Source organism: Artemia sp. Qi Xiang Cuo, chromosome 1, assembly GCF_049724085.1.
Source record: "Artemia sp. Qi Xiang Cuo chromosome 1, ASM4972408v1, whole genome shotgun sequence".
Taxonomy (NCBI): Eukaryota; Metazoa; Arthropoda; class Branchiopoda; order Anostraca; family Artemiidae; genus Artemia; species Artemia sp. Qi Xiang Cuo.
In genome coordinates, this window is record NC_142794.1 from 4,237,842 (window position 1) to 4,259,536 (window position 21,695).

Below are 21,695 nucleotides of genomic sequence, written 5' to 3' on the forward strand. Positions count from 1 at the left end.
GGTTCGGGGATTGGTGAGCTATTAAATAAGTGTTTTAATAGCGTTTAAAAAGAAAATATTTATTTTCTCAACCCACAATTAACAAGGTAGCTTACTAAAATACTAATTGTATTCTTTGATTTCAGGAGTATATAGAAAAGGATTCGTTGAAGAGACATCAATTAGAATTAGCATTCCATAGCTACCAAGAGTAAATTAAAAAAAAATTCAAAATTTAAAAAAATTCTACAAAAATTTCATAATTGAAAATACTCTACCTTGTCTTTGTGTTTTAAGATAATAGTTTTCTGAATTATGTGCTTTACTCAAGCCAAAGGCTTTCGTGGATTAACATGAACAAGACTAACATGTGGGAGCTCTTATTAACTGGGTCTGATATGACTAGGTATGTTGACTCAAAAGGAGAAACGTAGCAAGTGATTATAACTTTAGAAAGTTAATATACCTTTAAAAGCGTCTACTAGGCGAGGGGGCTTTGAGCCCCTCCTTCAGTCCTCAACTTTTAGGCAATGTTTCCAATTATCTTACGTTTAATCCATATAATTTTGAATATGAAAAAATTAACTCGCAGCTTCGCAGCTTCGAACTTATTTTTCCATTTTCGGATGCGATTCTGTATAGCTGGCTCTCATAAGACATTGCGGTAGAATAAATGTTTTGATTTTATATCGCTGTCATTTTCATGTTTTGATATTCTTTGATTTACTGGACACTCTTTCACAACTAGGCCCCGAAGCCGCGCCGAAATAAGATTTGGTGGCGGCGGACGCAGTTATAGTCGGTGGCGGCACGCCGTCGTCGCGCCGAAAACATTCCGACCGCACGCCGCTGGAAACTGATCGGGGGCGCGCCGTCAATCGATTGCCGTTTGTTCTATTTTAGAACTTATTCCTTGTTTTTTAAAAGTCTCAAAAATAAATTGGTTTCAGTTCTTTTTGGAATTTCTTCTAAGCAAGAGTTCTTCGGGTCCACAATTTCTTTTTAGCTTCGTTATCATGACCAAACCTCGGACAAAACAAGGATAAGACATCAATCTTGACTTCTTACAAACATTCTTTTAATCTAAATGATCGTCAGTGAAACCTTAAACTGCCTGGAAATTGAATTAATCTGTCAAAATAGGGAATTTAAAATTACATTGAATTTAATTTGAATATACATAGCATTTTACAAGGGGATCTGAAATCTAATAAAAAATTGTTCCGAGTTTTCGTCCAGATGATTTTGGGTGGATTCAACTGAAGCCGTATTCTTATTTTTTTTTTTCGGAGAGATTGGGGCTTACAAAATTCGTTTATCTGCATTTTTGTTTTTTAACCAATCGGAAAAAAATTTTGGGGGAGGCGGTTCAAACCTGTTTCCCCCCCCCCCATAGATACGCCCCTGGATTTATCGGATTCTTAGTCCCTCAATGTACATGTGTAATTTCCACCCTTGTATCAGAATAAAGGTGGACAAACTTTTACGGGCAAACTTCAGCTTGGCAGGGAAGTCAAACTTCAGTTTAACTGAAATTTAACACTTAACTTATGGGGTAGTTAAGTCTGTCCGCCTATGCTTGTATCTTTTGCTCAGAATACTCAGGTATCGTCTAGGAAATACTCGGATATTGATCATTTAAAATACAAATCATATCCTTGGGACTCTTCTTGGCATCAGGCGAAAATTTCTAGATGGCTGTGTTAAACAGAATGGTTGAAATCCTCAAAAATGGGCCTTGACAGGGGACGAGATTCATGCCAGTCTATAGGGCAAGGCCACCAAATTATGTTAATAACCCGTTTACAAATGGCTTCGTACCTAGGTCATAGTATAAAGGTGATCACAAGGGCGGCACTTTGGTGAAATCAAAATGGTACTTAGACTGATAATACTTCTTTAAAATAGAATCCTCAGGTCAGGTTCTAGGGCCCAATTACCCTCCTCCCCCGATAAGTTAGATGCATGCACTTGAAACCTCTTGAATCAGGATAATTCAGGGCTTTCTGGGACCCCCTTCTCCCCTGAACCTTGTTTATCTAGATTATAGACATTTTGCAACTAGAAAGATATATCGTTCTCTCAATTAGGCTGCTGGAGATTTTATTCGAGCCCTCTTTCTTTCAACTTCTTATAGATAATTTTCTTTTTGTTGTTCTGCTTTCTTTTGTTTGTACGAGGCTATAAGCAGCAGTAGCAGGCTATAAGTAAGAGCTGCTCGTAGCAGCTCGGAGCTGCTTGTAGCAGCTCGTAGCAGGTCTATAAGTTATAGCCTGCTCGTAGCAGGCTATAAGTAAGAAATTATTATAAACATGATACCCCTGTTTCAAACCTTGATCATTCAAATATCATTTAGGAATTGTTAGAATTGTCAAATGATGAAATTTAATCAGTTTTATTTATGAACAAATTCAGTAATTAAATCTATTTTAATATCAATAAAGAGTATTCATTTGTTCTTTTGATAATATTTTTTTTCATTCGCTTGTTGTAGATACATTTAGAAGAATGGTAGAAATCTTGCACCTTACTGAAATCAGAATTCTTCAAGGAAAATTCTCAAGGATTGATTACCTGGAAAAAGAGTGGCCTTAAAATACCCCTCCTCCCTCACGTGGTTCAGAACAGTTTAGACCTGTATCCGATATACATTTTTCTCAGTCTCATTAATTATCTATTTTACCTTGTTGTGAGTGTTACTCTTTAATGTTTGGTCTCACCTGAAAATCTTTGGACTAATCCAGATATTGTCGTTATTACTTTATTGACGTATTATTGGTGTCTCTTGAGCATATGAGTTTAAACCCAAAAAAGTGTATTGATGTTTTCCGAAATAATGACATGAATTCGCAACCAATCTTTGGTCGAAAAACTCGTTGTAGTTCGAAAATTGGAAGCTTAAGTTGTGATAACCTTATTAGTAATAAATGTAAAAACATCTGGAAATCTGGACTGTTAGAAGGTTTATTGCCGAGATCTAGCAATAAAAAAGAAGAAATAAAAATTCGACAAAAGTTAAGAGTTTTCAGAGTAGAAAAATGCGGAAAAGAAAGGAGAATCATCCTATATTGATGCCACATCAAATATTGATGCCACATCAAATACATACAAACTTGAAAGAGGGTTCATCCTTACACAGGCGCCCAGCAATAAGGAAAAAAAGCCAAAATTTGAGTCCATCGTGTAGCTGCGGGCTGGTCAAATCTTTTTTAGCAAGTGTAAATATCGGACCAACAACAAATTAACAATCCATGCTAGAAAATGTATTAATGAAAATGTGATTACTTTCAGCAAACTAGACGGTAATATTTTGGATCGCCCCCCGAGAAGGGGGATAATGTGACACTGCGGTACATTCCTCTCAACTCGGCAGGCAAGTTGGCCGAACTGTGTGCACCTGAAATAAGAGTAAATTTAAAAGTGTTGTAGGAACTGGTGTTTCATTGTGTTGTAGGATCTGATCCGTTGGATTGAAACCTTTTTCTTATCCTACAAATAAATTCCTTTTGCTGGCTAGGTTTCACTGTTTGTTGATCATTTTCTAGTCTATACTTTAACTCTTTCCTATCTAGACTGTACTCCAGTTTTTATAATCATTCTTTACGAATCAAGATCGAACATTACCGTCATCAAGGCCGTATTCAGGGAGGGGGGAGAGTAGGGTGTTTGACTCTTCCCCCACCGAAGTTTTGTCCGACCCGTAAAAGCGTAAGTAAAATAATGGGTTGAAAATAAATCATTATTTTTATTATCAATACTTGTAGCTATAGAAGTGTTTCATATAAATTCGAGGTGTAGATCTGGAATTGTTTTGCCTCTCTTACAGTTGTCTATTTTTCGTTTTCCCTTCGTGATTTTAAAGTAATATGTGGCTGTTTATTTATTGACGAGATTTGTGTTTCAGCTTCAGATATCATCATTGCAAGGCAAATTAGAGGAGTCACAACAGCAAATTAAAAATCTGGAAGAGAGTTTGAATTCTGCTGATAAGGTAACGGTTTTATTGTATAAAGGGGTTTATTATAGGGTTCACAAGGCTGTAAAATGTATAGTAGGGTATATGCATTTAAAGTTCGATGTTGTCAAATGTTTTAGTTCATAAAATGAGTTCTTCAGGCTTATGCGTAAGCAAAAAATAACAACAACAAAAAACGCATGTCCTCTGTAGGATTTGAATCCACGACCTCCTGTATACTAGACATCTATCCTGTATTGGTACTGTAATACTGGAATCTATAATTAAGAACTTAATACCCACTGTATAACTTTTAAACCTGTATGCTGTAACCATCAACACTGTAATGATATATCCAATGAATATGACACCTCGACTGCCCACAAACCAATCCCCGCCCAAAGAAAACTTGTTTTCGATTAAATGCGTCATATGTGAAAATCGGACCTTCTTGGGTTTAAAAATTAGTAGATACTTATTTTTGATAGATATTTCTTCTGAACCCGCTTTTTGCTATCATTTCTCGGCGACTTTGTAACCAAATACTATTTCTCCAAACTTAATGTCCTTGTGGTTGTATTTTGATTTCAGACTTTCGAACTTACCTACATATCAGGGCTGGTACCCTTCTGATCATATCAAGGCTGGTACTTTGTTAAATTTTGGCTTTGCCGAATGTAAAATTCCCGTTGTCGTTATAAAGATAAAGCATTGAAAATCATTCTCAGAAATCTCTACTAAAAAATATAACTTTTGTGTAGATGACTTATTGTGTCTAAGGACTCTTTTCGGAGCAGTGTAAAAAGTATTGTATGCTAATTTATGACTAGAATTTGTGTTTTTATATTGTTTGATTGTTGAATTTCGATGTTTCTTGCAGGAAAATTTTGACCTAAATGCCGGGCCAAATTAAAAAAATAATAGTAAAAAAAATTGGCCAAATTGATCACACATGACGCTAGACAAATTATGTTCTTTCATCTGGTTTTGCTTTAGGTACTTCTAATCAGTTTTTTTTTTTTTTTAATGTGTTTTTTTTCAAAATGCAGCTAATTATTGTATTTTTTTTTTGTTTTTTTTTATATTTTAATATTGGTTTGAAATATCTTTCGCTTGTTTTGTAAAACAATTCGTGGCAACAAACCGTTAGTAAGGAGCGAATCAGCCGAATACTAACCGAAACTCGAAAAAACAAAATTTTGATAACGAATTAGCTCTTTATGTTGATTCCAAATATATAAGATTCTTTAAATTTAATATTACCCTTCAAAAGGTACGAGCTTGATCAAAGTTGCCCGATTTTTGGAAAAGGGGGGGGACACCCCCTAAAAAGTAAGGAATTTGGTTTTACCCTAGTTTATTGGTTTTAAGCTCCTATCTGCAAAAATGTGGAATTTTTTATATTTTGTCAGAAGAAAGATCACAAATGCGTGTTTATTTGTTTTTTCCCCAGCGGTGATCATATCGAGACAATAGTCCTATAAGATCGGGAGATTGCTCATTTGTATGGAAATTAAAAGTTCTAGGGCCCTTTCTAAGTGATCAAAAAGATTAGACGGCAACAAGCCCCCCCCCCTCCAACGCGCTTTTGTTCTCAAAGTCGTCCGATTAAAATTTTGACAGAGTCATTTTGTTCAGCATCGTTGAAAGGTCCAAGAACTATGCCTTTGGGAATGACATGACCCTCCACAGGCCCCATAGAAAGAACTGCAATCTATAAAATTTGCCTGTTGTTTACATATAGAATCTGTGATTGGGAAGTACACTGACATTCTTTCTGTGGGGGGTCTGCGGAGGAGGATTTTATACCGAGATAATTTATCGTTGGGAGGGAAGTTTCCAGAATCGAACTTTCCAGGGGAAATTTTCCATAAGGAAATTGGGTTTTCATAAACAAAATTCGTTTTATTTGGCTTACTTTCTCTTTGGTGACTTAATTTTACAAATGGAGACGTTCTGGAGGAACTGTCTGGGGGAAATTTTCAATGGGATTGAAATTTTCTTGGGGATTTTTCTGTTGGGGGCTTTCCGCAGTATAAATTTTCCACAGGAGAAACTTTTCATGGGGGGGGGGGAAATCTCCGGTAAATCCTCTCTACTCATGTTTTTTTTTGGCATGACTTGGGAAAGGATCAGAAATTAAATAAAAACAAGTTGTTTTCCAAATGAAAGCTTGCTAAGAAGAATCTTTGAGGTGGAATCGTTTGCAAGAAATTTTCTGTAGGGTATTTGCAGCGAGGGTTGAATTTGCCAGGACACTTTCCCCGGGGGAGGATTTTAAGCTGGAGGAGCTTTCTTTGGATGATTTTTTGGGTGGGAAATTTTCCATGGAGAGTTAGGTGTGTTTTCCTGCATTATCTGAAAAACAATCAGAAACCAAATAAAACAAAAACACTTTTTTTTCAACTGAAAAAAGGAGTAACATTAAAGTTTAAAACGAATTTTCAATTTAAAACGAATTTTCAGCGGAGTTGGAATTTTCTTGGGGATTTTGCTGTTGGGGGCTTTCCGCTGTAGAAATATTCTCCATGTGGAAATTTTCCATGGGGGGGGGGGGTCCGGGAAAAGCTCTCTACACATGATTTTTTTTTGCATGACTCGGGAAAGGATCAGAATTTAAGTAAAAAACAAGTTGTTTTCCAAATGAGAGTATGCTAAGAAGAATCTTTCAGGCGGAATCGTTCGCAAGAAATTTTCTGTGGGGTACTTGCATGGAGAGTAAGGCGTAGTTCTCTGCATTATTTGAAAAACATCAGAAATTAAATAAAAAAAACACTTTTTTTCAATTGAAAGGAAGGAGTAATGTTAAATTTTAAAAAGAACAGATATAATTCGTGTATGAAAGGAGCTGCCCCCACCCCGCTCTTTGCGCTAAAGTTTGACCTTTTGCCACAATCCTTTAAGAACGACTCCTGAAACACAAGGGCTGTTTAATTAGAATCAGAAGTTTTTTTAAAAGTACTAAAAATCTAGTGTAAAGAGCGGGGTATCAAGGAGGGTGCAACCCCTTTAATATACGGAATAATTTTCTGTTTGTTTTAGCTTTTAACGTTGCCCAACTTCCAGTTAAAAATACGTGTTGTTTTTCCTATGTAGGCCCAATTCCGCTCATTTCTTTTGATATCTTTATTAGCTTTTGTGTAAATGGATAAAAAACTTTTTGGCCTTATTTTTAATTTCTACTTTATCTTCCTATTTGATATTAGAATCGAAGAATAGTGAAAACCTCCCCAATAGTTTTGACTATCTGCATTATGAAGATCAAACAAGACAGCCTCCAACAGAAAAAATGGAGTCAGGTTTTTAGGACTCGTCTCGAAATAACAAAAAACAAAAGAAAAACATTCAAGTGTTTTATCAAAGGCCATAGTAGTTAGATGACACATGGTCGCAATTTTAGTAGCCAAAAATGAAACACAAATAACAGAAATGTAGAAAATTAACATTCTGAGTACCAAATGTTGAATAATTTAACCCCCCGTTTGCTTAGGTATTCTGCTCTACGGTGCACTCTATTGTGCACGGTGCACATAATCTATTGCTCTGAGATCGCTTTTATATCTATTTGTTTGTTTCTAGCTATTACAGTCGAAGAAGAGTCCAGATATATCTTCACTTGTCCAACCTGATTTAAAAAGGAAAGAAGATATTTCAGCCAAAGAAAATATTCTGCGAAGACCTGGCAAACAGCCAGCTTTAAAAAAGGCAGCTGTAAAGTCTAGCCAAGATGATACAATACCCAAACCCCTTATTTTGCCTAATATCCAGCCACCTCCAGGTGTAAAAAATTCAAAGCCAAATGACTTCATGGAAGGGAAGGGGGATAGTTATAAGGATATGGCAAACCAGTTGGGGCTCTCTAAAAATGAAGTTGATGAAGTAGTTCCTGGTGAGGTTGATGGAAGGGAAGATGGTCCTGAAGGTGGGAAAATGAAGGCATATTTAAACGAGGGACGTCCAGACGGCGATCAGCTTAGGGATCTTTTACCAGAAATTGATAGGGAAAATAAAGTAAGTAAAAATTAGCTTACTTCAAAAATGTGTTATTAAGTACTGGTGTTTCACCAACCTTTATTTCTTATTTATATATAATATAATATATATAATATGAAAATATTCGTAATATATTATACTATCCAAGTGTCTGTTTAATATCACTGTTGTCAAAGCACCGATACTGGGCATTGCGTTTAAGCATGCTCGAAAAACAATAGACTTATAGGTAAATAATTCCGTTTTTATGAATCAATCAATTGTTTTATCAAGTGGTAACTAACTGTAAGTAAGGAGCGGGGTGGCTTAATAGTAACCGAAACTCTAAAACACGGAATTTTGATGTTAATAGATGTATCAGAAGAATTGGATTCCATATATCAGAAGAATTCCAAATATATATAATTCAATAAATTTACTGTTGCCCATCAAAGACTACGAGCCGGATAAATTTTGCCTGATTTTCAAAAAAGGGGAAACGCCTCATAAAAGTCAAAGAATCTTAATGAAAATCACATCATCTGATTCCGCATACCAGAGAACCCTACTGTAGAAGTTTCAAGCTCTTATTTGCAAAAATATGGAATTTTGCGTTTTTTGCCATAAGAAAGACCACGGATGCGTGTTTATTTGTTTTTTTTGTGTTTTTCCTAGCGGTGATCGTATCGAACCAGTGGTCCTTAGAATATCGGGAGAGGCTCATACGAACGGAAATTAAAAGTTCTAGTGCGCCTTTTAAGTGATCAATAAGATAGAACGGCAACTAGCCCCCCTCCCACGATTTTCTCCCAAAGTCGTCTGACCAAAAGTTTGAGAAAACCGTTTTGTTCAGCATAGTGTAAAGGTCCAATAGCTATGTCTTTGAAGATAACATGATCCCTTGCAGCCCATGGGGAAAAGTCTTTAAGTAATAAAATTTGTCCATTGTTTACGTATAATATTTATTATTGGGAAGTATGTATACTTTTTTTGGTGGGGGGGGGGTAGGTGAATTATCCGCGGGGGGATTTTCAAGGGGAGGATTTTTGTATGGGGAGGAATTCGCGGGGTAAATTGTTCAGGGAAATTTACGCTGATGGAATTTGCCAGAATTCCTATGTGAATTTTTTGTTTTTTTATTTGTCTTACTTTTTTTTTACCGACTCAATTTTACACGTGAGACGCTAAGGGTAGTTGTCCGGGATTAAATTGTGTAGAGGATCTTTCCGTGGGAGGGAGATTTTTTCGTAGAGGTGGAGCCGGATTTCTTGGTACTATTTAAAGAACTATCAGATATTAAATTTAAAAAAAAGTGTTTTTCAACTGAAAGTAAGGAGCAACATTAAAACTTAAAACGAGCAGAAATTATTAAGTATGTGAACACTGTTGCCCTCTCCTTAACACCTGCGTTGAGGAGGTAAACCTAACATAACCTCTAACTTCTTCTATATATTAAATATTTAATAAAAAAATAGTTACATCGTAGTTCTTTCACTCAAAATAAGCAAATCATAACCAATCCCAGAGAGGCAAACTGGTTTCTGTCGGACCTTACACAGCGTAATTCTTGAGTTTGCTTCGTTTAACAGAGAAGTACCCAAAATCTTAAATGTGTGCGAGGGTCAAATGTAAAGAAAAAAAAAAAGTTCAAATATGTTCCAGTCTGTGATTTTGAGTGAATTTTATTATAATTCTTCTTCTTGCAGCGTCCTCTGCTAATGATACGAGCGAACATATACATGGATTACATAGCAGGCCTGGTCTTATTGAAAAAATTTATTGAAAAAAATTCAAATATGGCGTGAAATCAAAACTTATGTTTTATTGACTTACATGAAAAAAAAAATCCCGCTGTCACAAGGTGTCTGATATTTTGAATTTTCAAATAAATTGCTCATACACTTTTGATAAAAGAAATACAATTGTTGATTTATAGCCACTTCTTAGTTTACGTCAAATTTGAGGAATTATTTGAAATGTCTCGGGAATGGCTTAAGAGCTTGTTGTATAAATCTTGAGGGAGTATTAATAATTTTATTTCAACTCTTCATACAAGTACCTAGTAAATGTTTGAAGAGTTAATGGACAAAAGAAAAGAAAAACAAATAGAAAAATCCCCCAACACTGCGAAACAAATTTATACTGCTATAAAACGAAAGCAAAAATCATGACACAATAATACTAGCCAGCGGAAAGTCGTGGAGTTTTCTACTTCGATTTATGAAATTGATAGAAAGCTGATCCATTTTCTCGCTTATTTCGAAAATAGGGTATTTTTGCAAAGCATACGAGTTTCGAAACCATATGAGAGTTCCCAATAAATATTTATGGTACCGGACAAAATTTGAACGGATTTGTTTGCGCTCGGTTTTATTAAACAAATTCCACAGAGGGGTTAAAAAAAATATGGGGTGCGAACATGGCATTACATAAATGGCTAAGCGTTATTTTACCAAATAGACCTTTAGTTCTTGCTGACATACCTTAAGTCTTACGTAGTTTTTATTTAAGAGCCACAGTAACTAAACTTTCAGTATTGAAAAGAGGGTAGAGGCTCGAATTGAATAACAGGAATAAAATAAAATAAAAGGAATCAATAAAATAATAAAAGAAATTAAATACAAGGAATAATAATCAGTGGTTAGAAATAAATGGTTAATAAATAACAGGAATAAAATAAAATAAAAGGAATCAATAAAATAATAAAAGGAATTAAATAAAAGGAATAATAATCAGGGGTTAGAAATAAATGGTTAAAAATTAAATCATTAAAAAAAAAATTATAGTGAACAAAGAGTTGTTAACAATTCCTTGCGACACATGGGATTGAACCTGAAACATTTAAAGGCACATCATCGACAACCTGTTACAAGGTGTCCGATATTTTGAATTTTCTAATAAATTGTTCATATACTTTTGATAAAAGAAATGCAATTGCTGATTCATAGCCACTTTTTAGTTTACGGGAAATTTGAGAAATTATTTGAAATGTCGGAAGAGGGTAGGGGTTCGAATAGATTTTAAGTATTAACTTTGAGGAGTCTGAGGGAGTCTGGGGCAATCAAATTTATCGTAGGGGAAAGGACAAGAGGCTTAAAACATTTGTTTGTCATCCACAAAATAAATTATTTTCTTAACTATAAGCTCCTATGAGAATTATATTTATGCACTGTTAGGCAGCTAGATAAATTGCTGATGATGATTCTAGCACTCATTCAGAAATTATTAGAAACTTACCATATTTTAAGACTGTGGAAAAAATTGAACGCCCCAATCATGCTTTTAAGTGTTTGAAAAAGAGGCTTTATAACAAAGAAAACACGGAGTGTAGAATATTCTGGCCTATATCAAACCCTGGGTGCATAGGGCGTCGAATCGACGTTTCAGTTGCTGCGTTCGTTTAACAGAGTATAGAAAACCCTGGATACATAGGGTGTCGAATCGACGTTTCAGTTTCTGCTTTTTTTATAGAATGTAGAAAACCCTGGGTGCATAGGGCGTCGACTCGACGTTTCAGTTGCTGCGTTCTTTTAACAGAGGGTAGAAAACCCTGGGCGCATAGGGCGTCGAATCGACGTTTCAGTCACTGCGTTCTTTTTACAGTGTAGAAAACCCTGGGTGCATAGGGCGTCGAATCGACGTTTCAGTTGCTGCGTTCTTTTAACAGAGTATAGAAAACCCTGGATACATAGGGCGTCGAATCGACGTTTCAGTTTCTGCGTTCTTTTTGAAGAATGTAAAAAACCCTGGGTGCATAGGGCGTCGGACCGACGTTTCAGTTTGCTGCGTTCTTTTTACAGAATGTAGAAAAACCTGGGTGCATAGGATGTCGAATCGACGTTTCAGTTGCTGCGTACTTTTTACAGAATGTAGAAAACCCTGGGTGCATAGGGCATCGAATCGACGTTTCCGTTGCTGCGTTCTTTTTACAGAATGTAGAAAACCCTGGGTGCATAGGGCATCGAATCGACGTTTCAGTTTGCTGCCTTCTTTTTACAGAATGTAGAAAAACCTGGTTGCATAGGGTGTCGAATCGACGTTTCCGTTGTTGCGTTCTTTTTACAGAATGTAGAAAAACCTGGGTGCATAGGGTGTCGAATCGACGTTTCAGTTGCTGCGTTTTTTTTACAGAATGTTGAAAACCCTGGGTGCATAGGGCGTCGAATCGACGTTTCAGTTGCTGCGTTCTTTTTATAGAATGTAGAAAACCCTGGATGCATAAGGCGTCGAATTAACGTTTCAGTTGCTGCGTTCATTTTACAGAATGTAGAAAACCCTGGGTGCATGTCGAATAGACGTTTTAGTTGCTGCGTTTCTTTTACAGAGTCTAGAAAACCCTGGGTGCATAAGGCGTCGAATCAACGTTTCAGTTTGCTGCGTTCTTTTTGCAGAATGTAAAAAACCCTGGGTGCATAGGGCGTCGGACCGACGTTTCAGTTTGCTGCGTTCATTTTACAGAATGTAGAAAAACCTGGGTGCATAGGGTGTCGAATCGACGTTTCAGTTGCTGCGTTCTTTTTACAGAATATAGAAAACCCTGGGTGCATAGGGCGTCGAATCGACGTTTCAGTTGCTGCGTTCTTTTTGTAGAATGTAGAAAACCCTGGGTGCATAGGGTGTCGAATCGACGTTTCAGTTGCTGCGTTCTTTTTACAGAATGTAGAAAACCCTGGGTGCATAGGGCGTCGAATTGACGTTTCAGTTGCTGCGTTCTTTTTATAGAATGTAGAAAACCCTGGGTGCATAGGGCGTCGAATCGACGTTTCAGTTGCTGCTTTCTTTTTAAAGAATGTAGAAAACCCTGGGTGCATAGGGCGTCGAATCGACGTTTCAGTTGCTGCGTTCTTTTTATAGAATGTAGAAAAACCTGGGTGCATAGGGTGTCGAATCGACGTTTCAGTTGCTGCGTTCTTTTTACAGAATGTAGAAAACCCTGGGTGCATAGGGCGTCGATTCGACGTTTCAGTTGCTGCGTTCTTTTAACAGAGTGTAGAAAACCCTGGGTGCATAGGGCGTCGAATCGACGTTTAAGTGGCTGCGTCTTTTTATAGGGACAGGTAGTCTGAGCCTGTCGCACAGCCTTGTGGCAACGTGGATCCAACCCTGGGCCCCGTATCACTAAGCAATCCACCGTACCATCACATGGTGTAACAACTAATAGGAGGGTACTCTTTTTAAACCTTCGAACATTGTAAAATATCTATTGCATCATACTTATTAACAATAAAACTATGTCGATTTCGATAAATATAATAGAAGCTTATAATATATAAATATGAAAGAATTAAGGTTACAAATTTAGTTTTTGTTATTTTATTTAGCAGTTACAAATTTAAATTAGTAAATTGACATTTCTATTTTAGTGTTACAACTTTGAATTAGTCATTTCAAGAAGTGTAAAACACATTAAAATGTTTATATTTGAAGCTATTCTATCTGATAGACAAGAATTCCAACTGTTCCATAAAAAAAAGATAGACACCTGCCAATATGACTGTGCTATATTCGACAGATGATAAAAGTTTACATATATTTTGTATATGTATATTTTTTTATAATATTATAGTAATGTCTTGTTGTTGTTTTTGTTTTGTTTTTTGCTGCGTTTATTGACTCTGAAGTGTGAATTCGACCTATCTGGGCTAACGATGGTCATTTTTGGAAATAAATTCAATTTTATTACCACAAATATTATGCGGATTATGCCCTTATAAAACGCGTTATAGTGGTGCAGTACCCCCCCTCCCCCTATAAAAACGCCAGTCTTATTGAGATTAGGATGTCAATACTTTCCCTTGGTTTGGCTTAGACCCTACACCAAAATCGATTCTTTAAAACTCGTTAAATCACTCCGTGCTGCTTCTTATCTATTCTGTGCTGATTTTTAATCTATTTTATTTGCTTCTTTAATCTAATACGTAAAATAGCTCATATAAGCTGTTATGTTTTTTTTTTAGAATTTTAATTGAATAGCAATAAAAAAATAGAAGAGGAAAGTTGAAACATCCCGACATTTTCCTACAAATTGTGTGTAAATATTGTAAATTTGTGAATTTTCTAGTGTAAAAAATGTATATTGCGCTTGTAATTAAGAATATTGTGTGGTCACCCATTGAATTATATTCTGTATTGTATATGATAAAATTTCGAAAACCATTTATTCTCCTTTACGGTTTTCCAAGTCTGGGACGGTCTGGGACGCATAACTCCTACCTGTGAAAAAAAAATTGACAAATGTGCACATTGTCAAGGGCGGAACAAGAGCAAAATCTAGGCGAGTGGGGCAATGTGAGAAGGGCGCCAACAATTTACCAAATTTACCATTTATTTAAAAAAAAAGAGTGAAAAACATGAACTGAGGCCGCAAGAAAGAATCTTGGGGGCCCGAGGTCCCCTGCCCGCCCCCCTGGATCCGCCAATGCACATTGTGCTGGGCCGCACAGCAACGATAGACAAAATTTGTGCAAAGCTCCAATTAAATATGTCAACTGTGGAAGTAGAGGATGTATAACGTATAGTCGAACATTTTCCAACGTCCAAAACATTGTGTACAAAAACCTTGGCTTCGTAAAAAACTGACGCTGACTCAAATTGCCAACTAATTGGATCGTTCTAGTGTTAGTGAAGTTTCTCTCTCTACCATACTTAACCATCTAGTAAGGACGTATTTGTTAATAAAATAAATAAAAAAAAGAAATTCACCTAAACATAAAAAACAAACAAGACACATAAAAACAAACAAGAAAATTCACTAGTTCCCCTAAAAAGCAACGCTTGGTCGTGGGGAGAGGAAGAGGAAACAAATCACTGAGATAAAAAAAGGAAAAAAGAAGAAAAATGCATTGCCACCCATACTACCACAATGACGCATAAAATATATATGTATTATATATATATATATATATATATATATATATATATATATATATATATATATATATATATATATATATGTGTATATATATATATATATATATATATATATATATATATATATATATATATATATATATATATATATATATATATATATATATCTGAAAATTATATAATATAAAACTCCCCATAAATATATATAAAAAAAATGAAAATTCATTTTCTAATGGGAACAGTTCCTTAATAGTTAATCAAAATGGTGATTTTAAGAAAAATAAAAACTTAATGGACATAGCACAAATAAGTATCATTCGATCTAGTTATGTAAGGTCATTGTCTAGTTATTTAGACACTGTACCCCTTTTTACCCACAAAACCTTTTAGGTACCCCTACTCAGCTACCGGTACTAAGTAAACTATAGCTAAAATATAATTAAAATTTCCAGTCCTAGAGTTAATGGTTTTCTTTTTTGTTCGCCGGCTAGACCACTGGTCTAGTCTATTAACTTCCTACTGCAATTCGGCGATACTCAGGCGGGGGGGGGGGGTCCAGTCATGTTTTGATTTGTGGTGATGTATGTTTTTTATTAGTTTGATTTATATTTTCTGTTCATTTTAGGTTTGATTTATTCATTCACTGTAAGTTACGTTTGTTTTGAGTTTTACTTCTTTTATTAGTGTTCGTTGTAAGTTGTAATATTACTCTAAACTTTCTGTTGAAAATCTTATACCTTTTATATTTTAGTTTAATCAACTGCTCTGTTCATTTTTTGATTTTTGAAAAGAAAATCGAGTTTTTCCACAGGAGAATTCTTTTTTGGGTAGATATGGCCCAGCCGCTTTCTTAAATGAAAACAGTAGAACATCACTATTTTCTAATCTCAATAACTTCCTCTATATAGCCACTATATAGCTCTTAAGTACATAGTATAATCTTCGTCTGAATACTCAATATATATATATATATATATATATATATATATATATATATATATATATATATATATATATATATATATATATATATATATATATATATATATATATATATATATATATATATATATATATATATATATATATATATATATATATATATATATATATATCTGTGTGTGTATAGAAAACTGACCGCATTCGTCATCAAATTGCTAACTATCAAGGCTGTAATCTGTTTTCCACTTTTTGTCCAGGCTTAGGGAATTCGTAGGTAATACATCGATATACTATGTCAACTCATTAGGTGTGAACGCTGGGAACAAAGGGAATAACTAAGGAGAACTAAGGAACTAAGCCAATTCACGGAAATTTAACGCTAGAGGCAAGGATTTTTATAGTTTTTTTTTTAATGAAAGTACAAACAAAAGGGTATTTTTCGAAATCTAAGGAGGGGGAGGGGGACATAATTTTTTTTTCGTTTTTTTCAGTGAAAATTGCTATAAATGCTGTATTGCAAAACTAAGGGAGGATGCCGTTTCTCCCGATTGGTGCCGTTAGCTCTGGTTTTCCTAGCTAACTCTGTTTAAATATATATTTCTATGCTAAAATTTACTCGGGAGAATTTTCTGGGGAATTTTTCCGCAATGGGTGGTTTTTCCGCAAGGGGGGGGGTATTTCCGGGGCTGGGATTTTTCTTGAATTTCCTTTCTTTTGAAGTCGCGACAATTCGGGACAGGGAAGCTAGCTATTAAGTACTATTAAAACCTATTACTATTATTTCCAATATATAAGGAAATTCCGGGGTCGGGATTTTCCTTGAATTTCCTTTCTTTTGAAGTCGCGACAATGCGCGACAGAGAAGCTAGCTATTAAGTACTACTAAAACTTATTACTATTATTTCCAATATATAAGGGAAACATTTTTTGATAAGATCAATTCGCTTAACTACCGTTCTTAACGTACAATTGTTAATTACTATTACTGCTATTTCTGATAATAAGTCATCGCAGTACTAATCCACCTAATGCCAACGCAGCTGGGTGTTCCCCTCCCCCACTTCTATATTCTGAAGCTTCATTCACGCTCTCATAAATTTCTAATTTATAATAAATCCTTGATTATGAACTCCTCTTACCTTATTTACGGATTGTCTGCTTTTCGTTTGAGCCCGGGTGAATGAACAAAAAATATTATTTTTGGCAATCTATCTTCCGTCAAACATGACCTTGCCAGCTTAGTATTTTTCATTGTACCCCCAGAAAATTGTAGTCCTATTGTAGCCCATTGTATCCCCAGGGTTGCTTTTCAGCATATGTCTCGCGCTCCTTGCTTAGAATGCTATGAGAAATAAGAGATTCAAGGGAATCACATGAATTAATATTATTCGGTAAGGCAAGGTCGTTTAGCTAATGCATCAAAGTTTCAAGCCTCTGTTAGCTAATCCTCCATTAACTGTGCAGCTATTGTCCTTTCTTTTAACTTTTTGACACTTTCTTACTTTAGAGAAAACCGCCCAAATTTAAAGAGCCTTCAAAAGAAGAAGAGAAAGAAGTAGCTGATTTTGATAATTTAAATGATGACGACAACGCCGAGCAATATGATGATGGTGCTGCTGCAAATGGAAAAGTCTTTGAAAGTAAGAGTTAAGTATGACGCATTTTCTTGAATTGTCAAGTAAAAGTACAGATGCTGAAATTTGAACGATGTCCAGTTAACAAACACTAATTTAGAGAATGAAAAGACGAATATTTTAATAATTCTAATGATTTTAATAATTCAGTTCAGTTCTTAGTATTAACCCTAACTTTTGAACAAAAGCTGTCTTTTTTAGCCACTTAAGAAAGTTGCAAAAAGGACACTAGTTTTTAAACTATTACTCTCAGTGGCGTCAATTGGGAAGGCAGAACGACACCCCCTCTCCCTAGGTTGGGGAGTATTTTCATTGAAATTGCCTCTTTTGATATTTTTTTTAATAGAAACCCCCCCTGGATTTTGAAAAATATGTTTTGCTCTCCCCCCCCCCCAATGGATTATGAGAAATAGAAAGTTGTCTTTTTTGCCACTTAAGGAAGTGGCAAAAAAGACACTAGTTTTTAAACTATTACTCTCTGTGGCGTCAATTGGGAAGGCAGAACGACACCCCCTCTCCCTAGGTTGGGGAGTATTTTCATTGAAATTGCCTCTTTTGATATTTTTTTTAATAGAAAAAAAAAACCACCCCCTCCCCGTATTTTGAAAAATACACCCCCATGGATTTTAAAAAATAGGTTTTGCTCCCCCCCCCCCTATGGATTATGAGAAATGAATTTTACCCTTTCCCCACCACCCATTAAATTCTCTTGAATTGACACCCTTGTTTTGCTCTAAGTATTTCTAAAAGCAAAACAAGGAAATTATAATAAAATTTAACAAAAACAAAAACCTCCAAACATCTTGAAAGTCAAACGAAATTTTTGAAAATTTATAGCTGTTCATATAACCATAATATAACAATCACCATATAACTGGATATAGCCATATTCAGTCCACCTTTGGAGTATAGATATGTTTGACACTACTGCAAAAAGAAAATTGCAACACCAAGCTACGTTAGGCTACCAGAGCGACACAGACTCCTCCAGATCACTACTTGCTCACCTACACCTATCACTTGAAGCTGCCATTCCCTTTAAATTTTCAAATCTTCATATCTCATTCGAAAACCTCCTGCTTTACATTTGAACCTCCTGCTGTCATTTGGATCTTCTCCAAGGAACTGCTTTTCATTTGGACCTCCTCTGAGGACCTTCTGCTTTATATTTGAACCTCCTGCTGTCATTTGAATCTTCTCCAAGGAACTGCTTTTCATTTGAACCTCCTATGAGTACCTTCTGCTTTATATTTGAACTTCCTGCTGTCATTTGGATCTTCTCCAAGGAACTGCTTTTGATTTGGACCTCCTCTGAGGACCTTCTGCTTTTAATTGAACCTCCTGCTGTCATTTGGATTTTCTCCAAGGAACTGCTTTTTATTTTGACCTCTCCTAAGGACCTCCTGCTTTTCATTTGAACCTCCTTCTGGCATTTGGATCTTCTCCAAGGAACTGCTTTTCATTTGGACCTTCTGCTTTTTATTTGGATCCAATTCAATTGCATCGTCGTTCGTCTATTAGACAAATACCATAACTATCCATAACCATAATTTAGCCATAATGGATTAAATTAAGCCATCCATGACTCCATAAACATCTTAACCATTGTTTCAATTTAGCCATAGACAATGAGATTTAACCCTATCCTCCACCTTTTTTTCAGTGTTCATTAGTGTATTGAAAAACTTTTTTTTGCTCCATAATTACAGAGATACTGATGCTGTAATTCTAGGTCATTTTGCCTAACTTTTAAATCAATTGCACTGCTCGCAAAAGGGCACATTGCGCATATATATCGGCATAAATTGCCATTCTAACTTATTTTGATTTATTACATCTAACATAAGTTATTTTGCTGAAAAAGATAAAGCTTCTGTAAAGCTAAGTGTATGTGAATGTAAAATCAATTTAGCCTAATATGACATGGATCTGAAGTAAACTATTCTGACAAATTAGGGTGAAATACTGATAGATGTCATATATCCTAAGCTTTGAATAAGTGTTATTTTCTACCTTCTATCTTATATTTTGTACATTTAGCCAGAATTCTTAATGTTTATTCATCTCCCTTTTTTTTCTCGTGTATTTTCCCGACGAAATATGTCATGTTCAATAAATCACCAAAACAACTTGCTGTAGTTTATCTGTTTACTTATGCTGACTTAGTGTATCTGACACTTGCATTCTTGGAGTGAAAATGAAAGTTACTGTAAAATTAAAAATATCAAACTTAAATCCTATCCTGTAGTGAATTTGGAAAGAGCGTAAAAAAAAGGCATCGAGGGGTATCTTTACTTTATTCATAAGTCAATAATATGAATAACGAAAAATATAGAGGATTACCCACAAAATATTTTTACGTGGAATCTTAGAATTTTTCTTGAACCTTATTGTAGGTATATCATCTACATAAAAAATATACTAATGATAGTAAAATAATTAAACAAATATACTACAAATAGACATATTCTTTAAAGAAATAAAATTTACAAAAATTTATAAAATTTACAAACTTAATTCCTATCCTGCAGTACAAAAACATATCGGTTTGGATTACATTTTTTGAATTCCCCAGCTCATCGTGGTCTGCTACCCGACCTCGAGAGCCCCCCTACTGAAGGACCAGTCACTAGACTCCGACAAATAAAAAAATAATTGTCCACAGTTAAGGACTTACCCACCTCTAGTACCGAGAGATATTGCAAATCATTTGTCCCTTATTTTATTCGGTATTTTAGTAATGTAACCTTAACAAATATTTAAGGTTTGATGCAGTTTATTTTAGGTATTTGCCTGTGAGTGCTTTTGAATGTACTGACCATTTATATATTTAATATTCTGATATATTCCATATAAAGTTTATACGGTAAAGTTTATACTTTAAACGTTCACTATTTTAACTGTGAAAATTGATGACTTGTTTTTTATTGAATCATTTTAATTTATTGACCTTTAAAACTTTAATTTATTGACTTGCTGCCTTAATTTTTTGTTTTGCTATTTATTATTTTTTTTATCCTTGTTTTGGGTCTCTTTTTTGTGTCATAACATGCTCATGTTAGCTACAGCTATTGTAGTGGATAAAATATATTCTATTCTATAATTTTTTGTGTTGCTATTTATTATTTTTTTTATCCTTGTTTTGGGTCTCTTTTTTGTTTTATGACATGCTCATGTTAGCTCCAGCTATTGTAGTGAATAAAACGTATTCTATTCTATAATTTTTTGTTTTGCTATTTATTATTTTTTTTATCCTTGTTTTGGGTCTCTTTTTTGTTTTATGACATGCTCATGTTAGCTCCAGCTATTGTAGTGAATAAAACATATTCTATTCTATAATTTTTTGTGTTGCTATTTATTATTTTTTTTATCCTTGTTTTGGGTCTCTTTTTTGTTTTATGACATGCTCATGTTAGCTCCAGCTATTGTAGTGAATAAAACATATTCTATTCTATAAAAAGCTCAATATAAAACAAAGCAATGTCATTTGAGTTCAAATGTTCCTCTGAAATAAATCTCAGTTATTGTAGCTTCTTGACCGCAGCTCTTATAGCGGTTTTGCTAGAGCTTGTAGTGCTCACTTTCTGTCTTTTTTTTTGCTTTCATTGCAATTTCGTTTGCCTCTTTCTGCAATATCTCGCAGGTTTTCATTATTCTTCTCTGTTTTGCTTTGAAATTTTCTATCTCTTGGTGGAGCTTCTTTCTTTTTTTCTCGTTTGCAGTTTGTTCTTGTTATTTCATCTTCAAGTTATTGTATATCCCTCATTCTTATTCCTTTGCATTGTTGGATTAAGTCTTTTGGCAGATTTGCATCAACTGCACGCTTAGCAATTGTATTCTGGACTAGGCGCAATGCTATCAGACTCCTTTCCTTTAAGTTTTCCAATAGCATGTCCTTGGTCATGGATTACCATTGCTCCACTGCTGCTTGTCCCTGAGACAGAGCTAGGAGACGTTCCACAGTAATGCATACTCTGCTCTGCCATCGATAAACCTCTCAAAAATTCGAGAAGCATGCACTTGCATGAAAAATCTTGGAACTCTTCCAGAGGTTTGCAGTTGCAAGCTCAAAGAATGTTTTATGCAGAGCAAGGATTTTATCGTGCTCTGAGGCAGTGCACCATCCTGCATTATGAAGAGCCTGAAGGACGCGTGGGAACCCTTTTAAAGGCTTGGTCGGAGAAACTTTTTGGTAGATACTTAAGCAATGTCGTTTTTGCAAAACTAATTATTAAAACCTTTTTCAGATACCTAAGACTTCTAAGAGCCTTAGGCAGACCCAAAAGAAACCAAAGAACCCCCCCCCCTCTCCCCCTCCGTTTCCTCTGATATTATTCTTCATT

At 35.1% G+C, this 21,695-nt stretch overlaps 1 protein-coding gene across 3 annotated transcripts in view; it reads left to right on the forward strand.

Moving 5' to 3' along the window:
* LOC148955922 (uncharacterized) overlaps window positions 1-21,695 on the forward strand; it is a 63,494-nt gene that overhangs the window by 30,971 nt on the left and 10,828 nt on the right. For 2 of the 3 annotated variants that reach the window (XM_089093227.1, XM_089093218.1), the window contains exons 4-5: window positions 3,884-3,970; window positions 7,514-7,945. In XM_089093227.1, the coding sequence (XP_088949353.1) occupies window positions 3,884-3,970; window positions 7,514-7,945 (519 nt within the window). Of the gene's footprint in view, window positions 1-3,883; window positions 3,971-7,513; window positions 7,946-17,225; window positions 17,359-21,695 lie in introns of all 3 variants that reach the window. The other variant, XM_089093211.1, reaches the window with a different exon arrangement.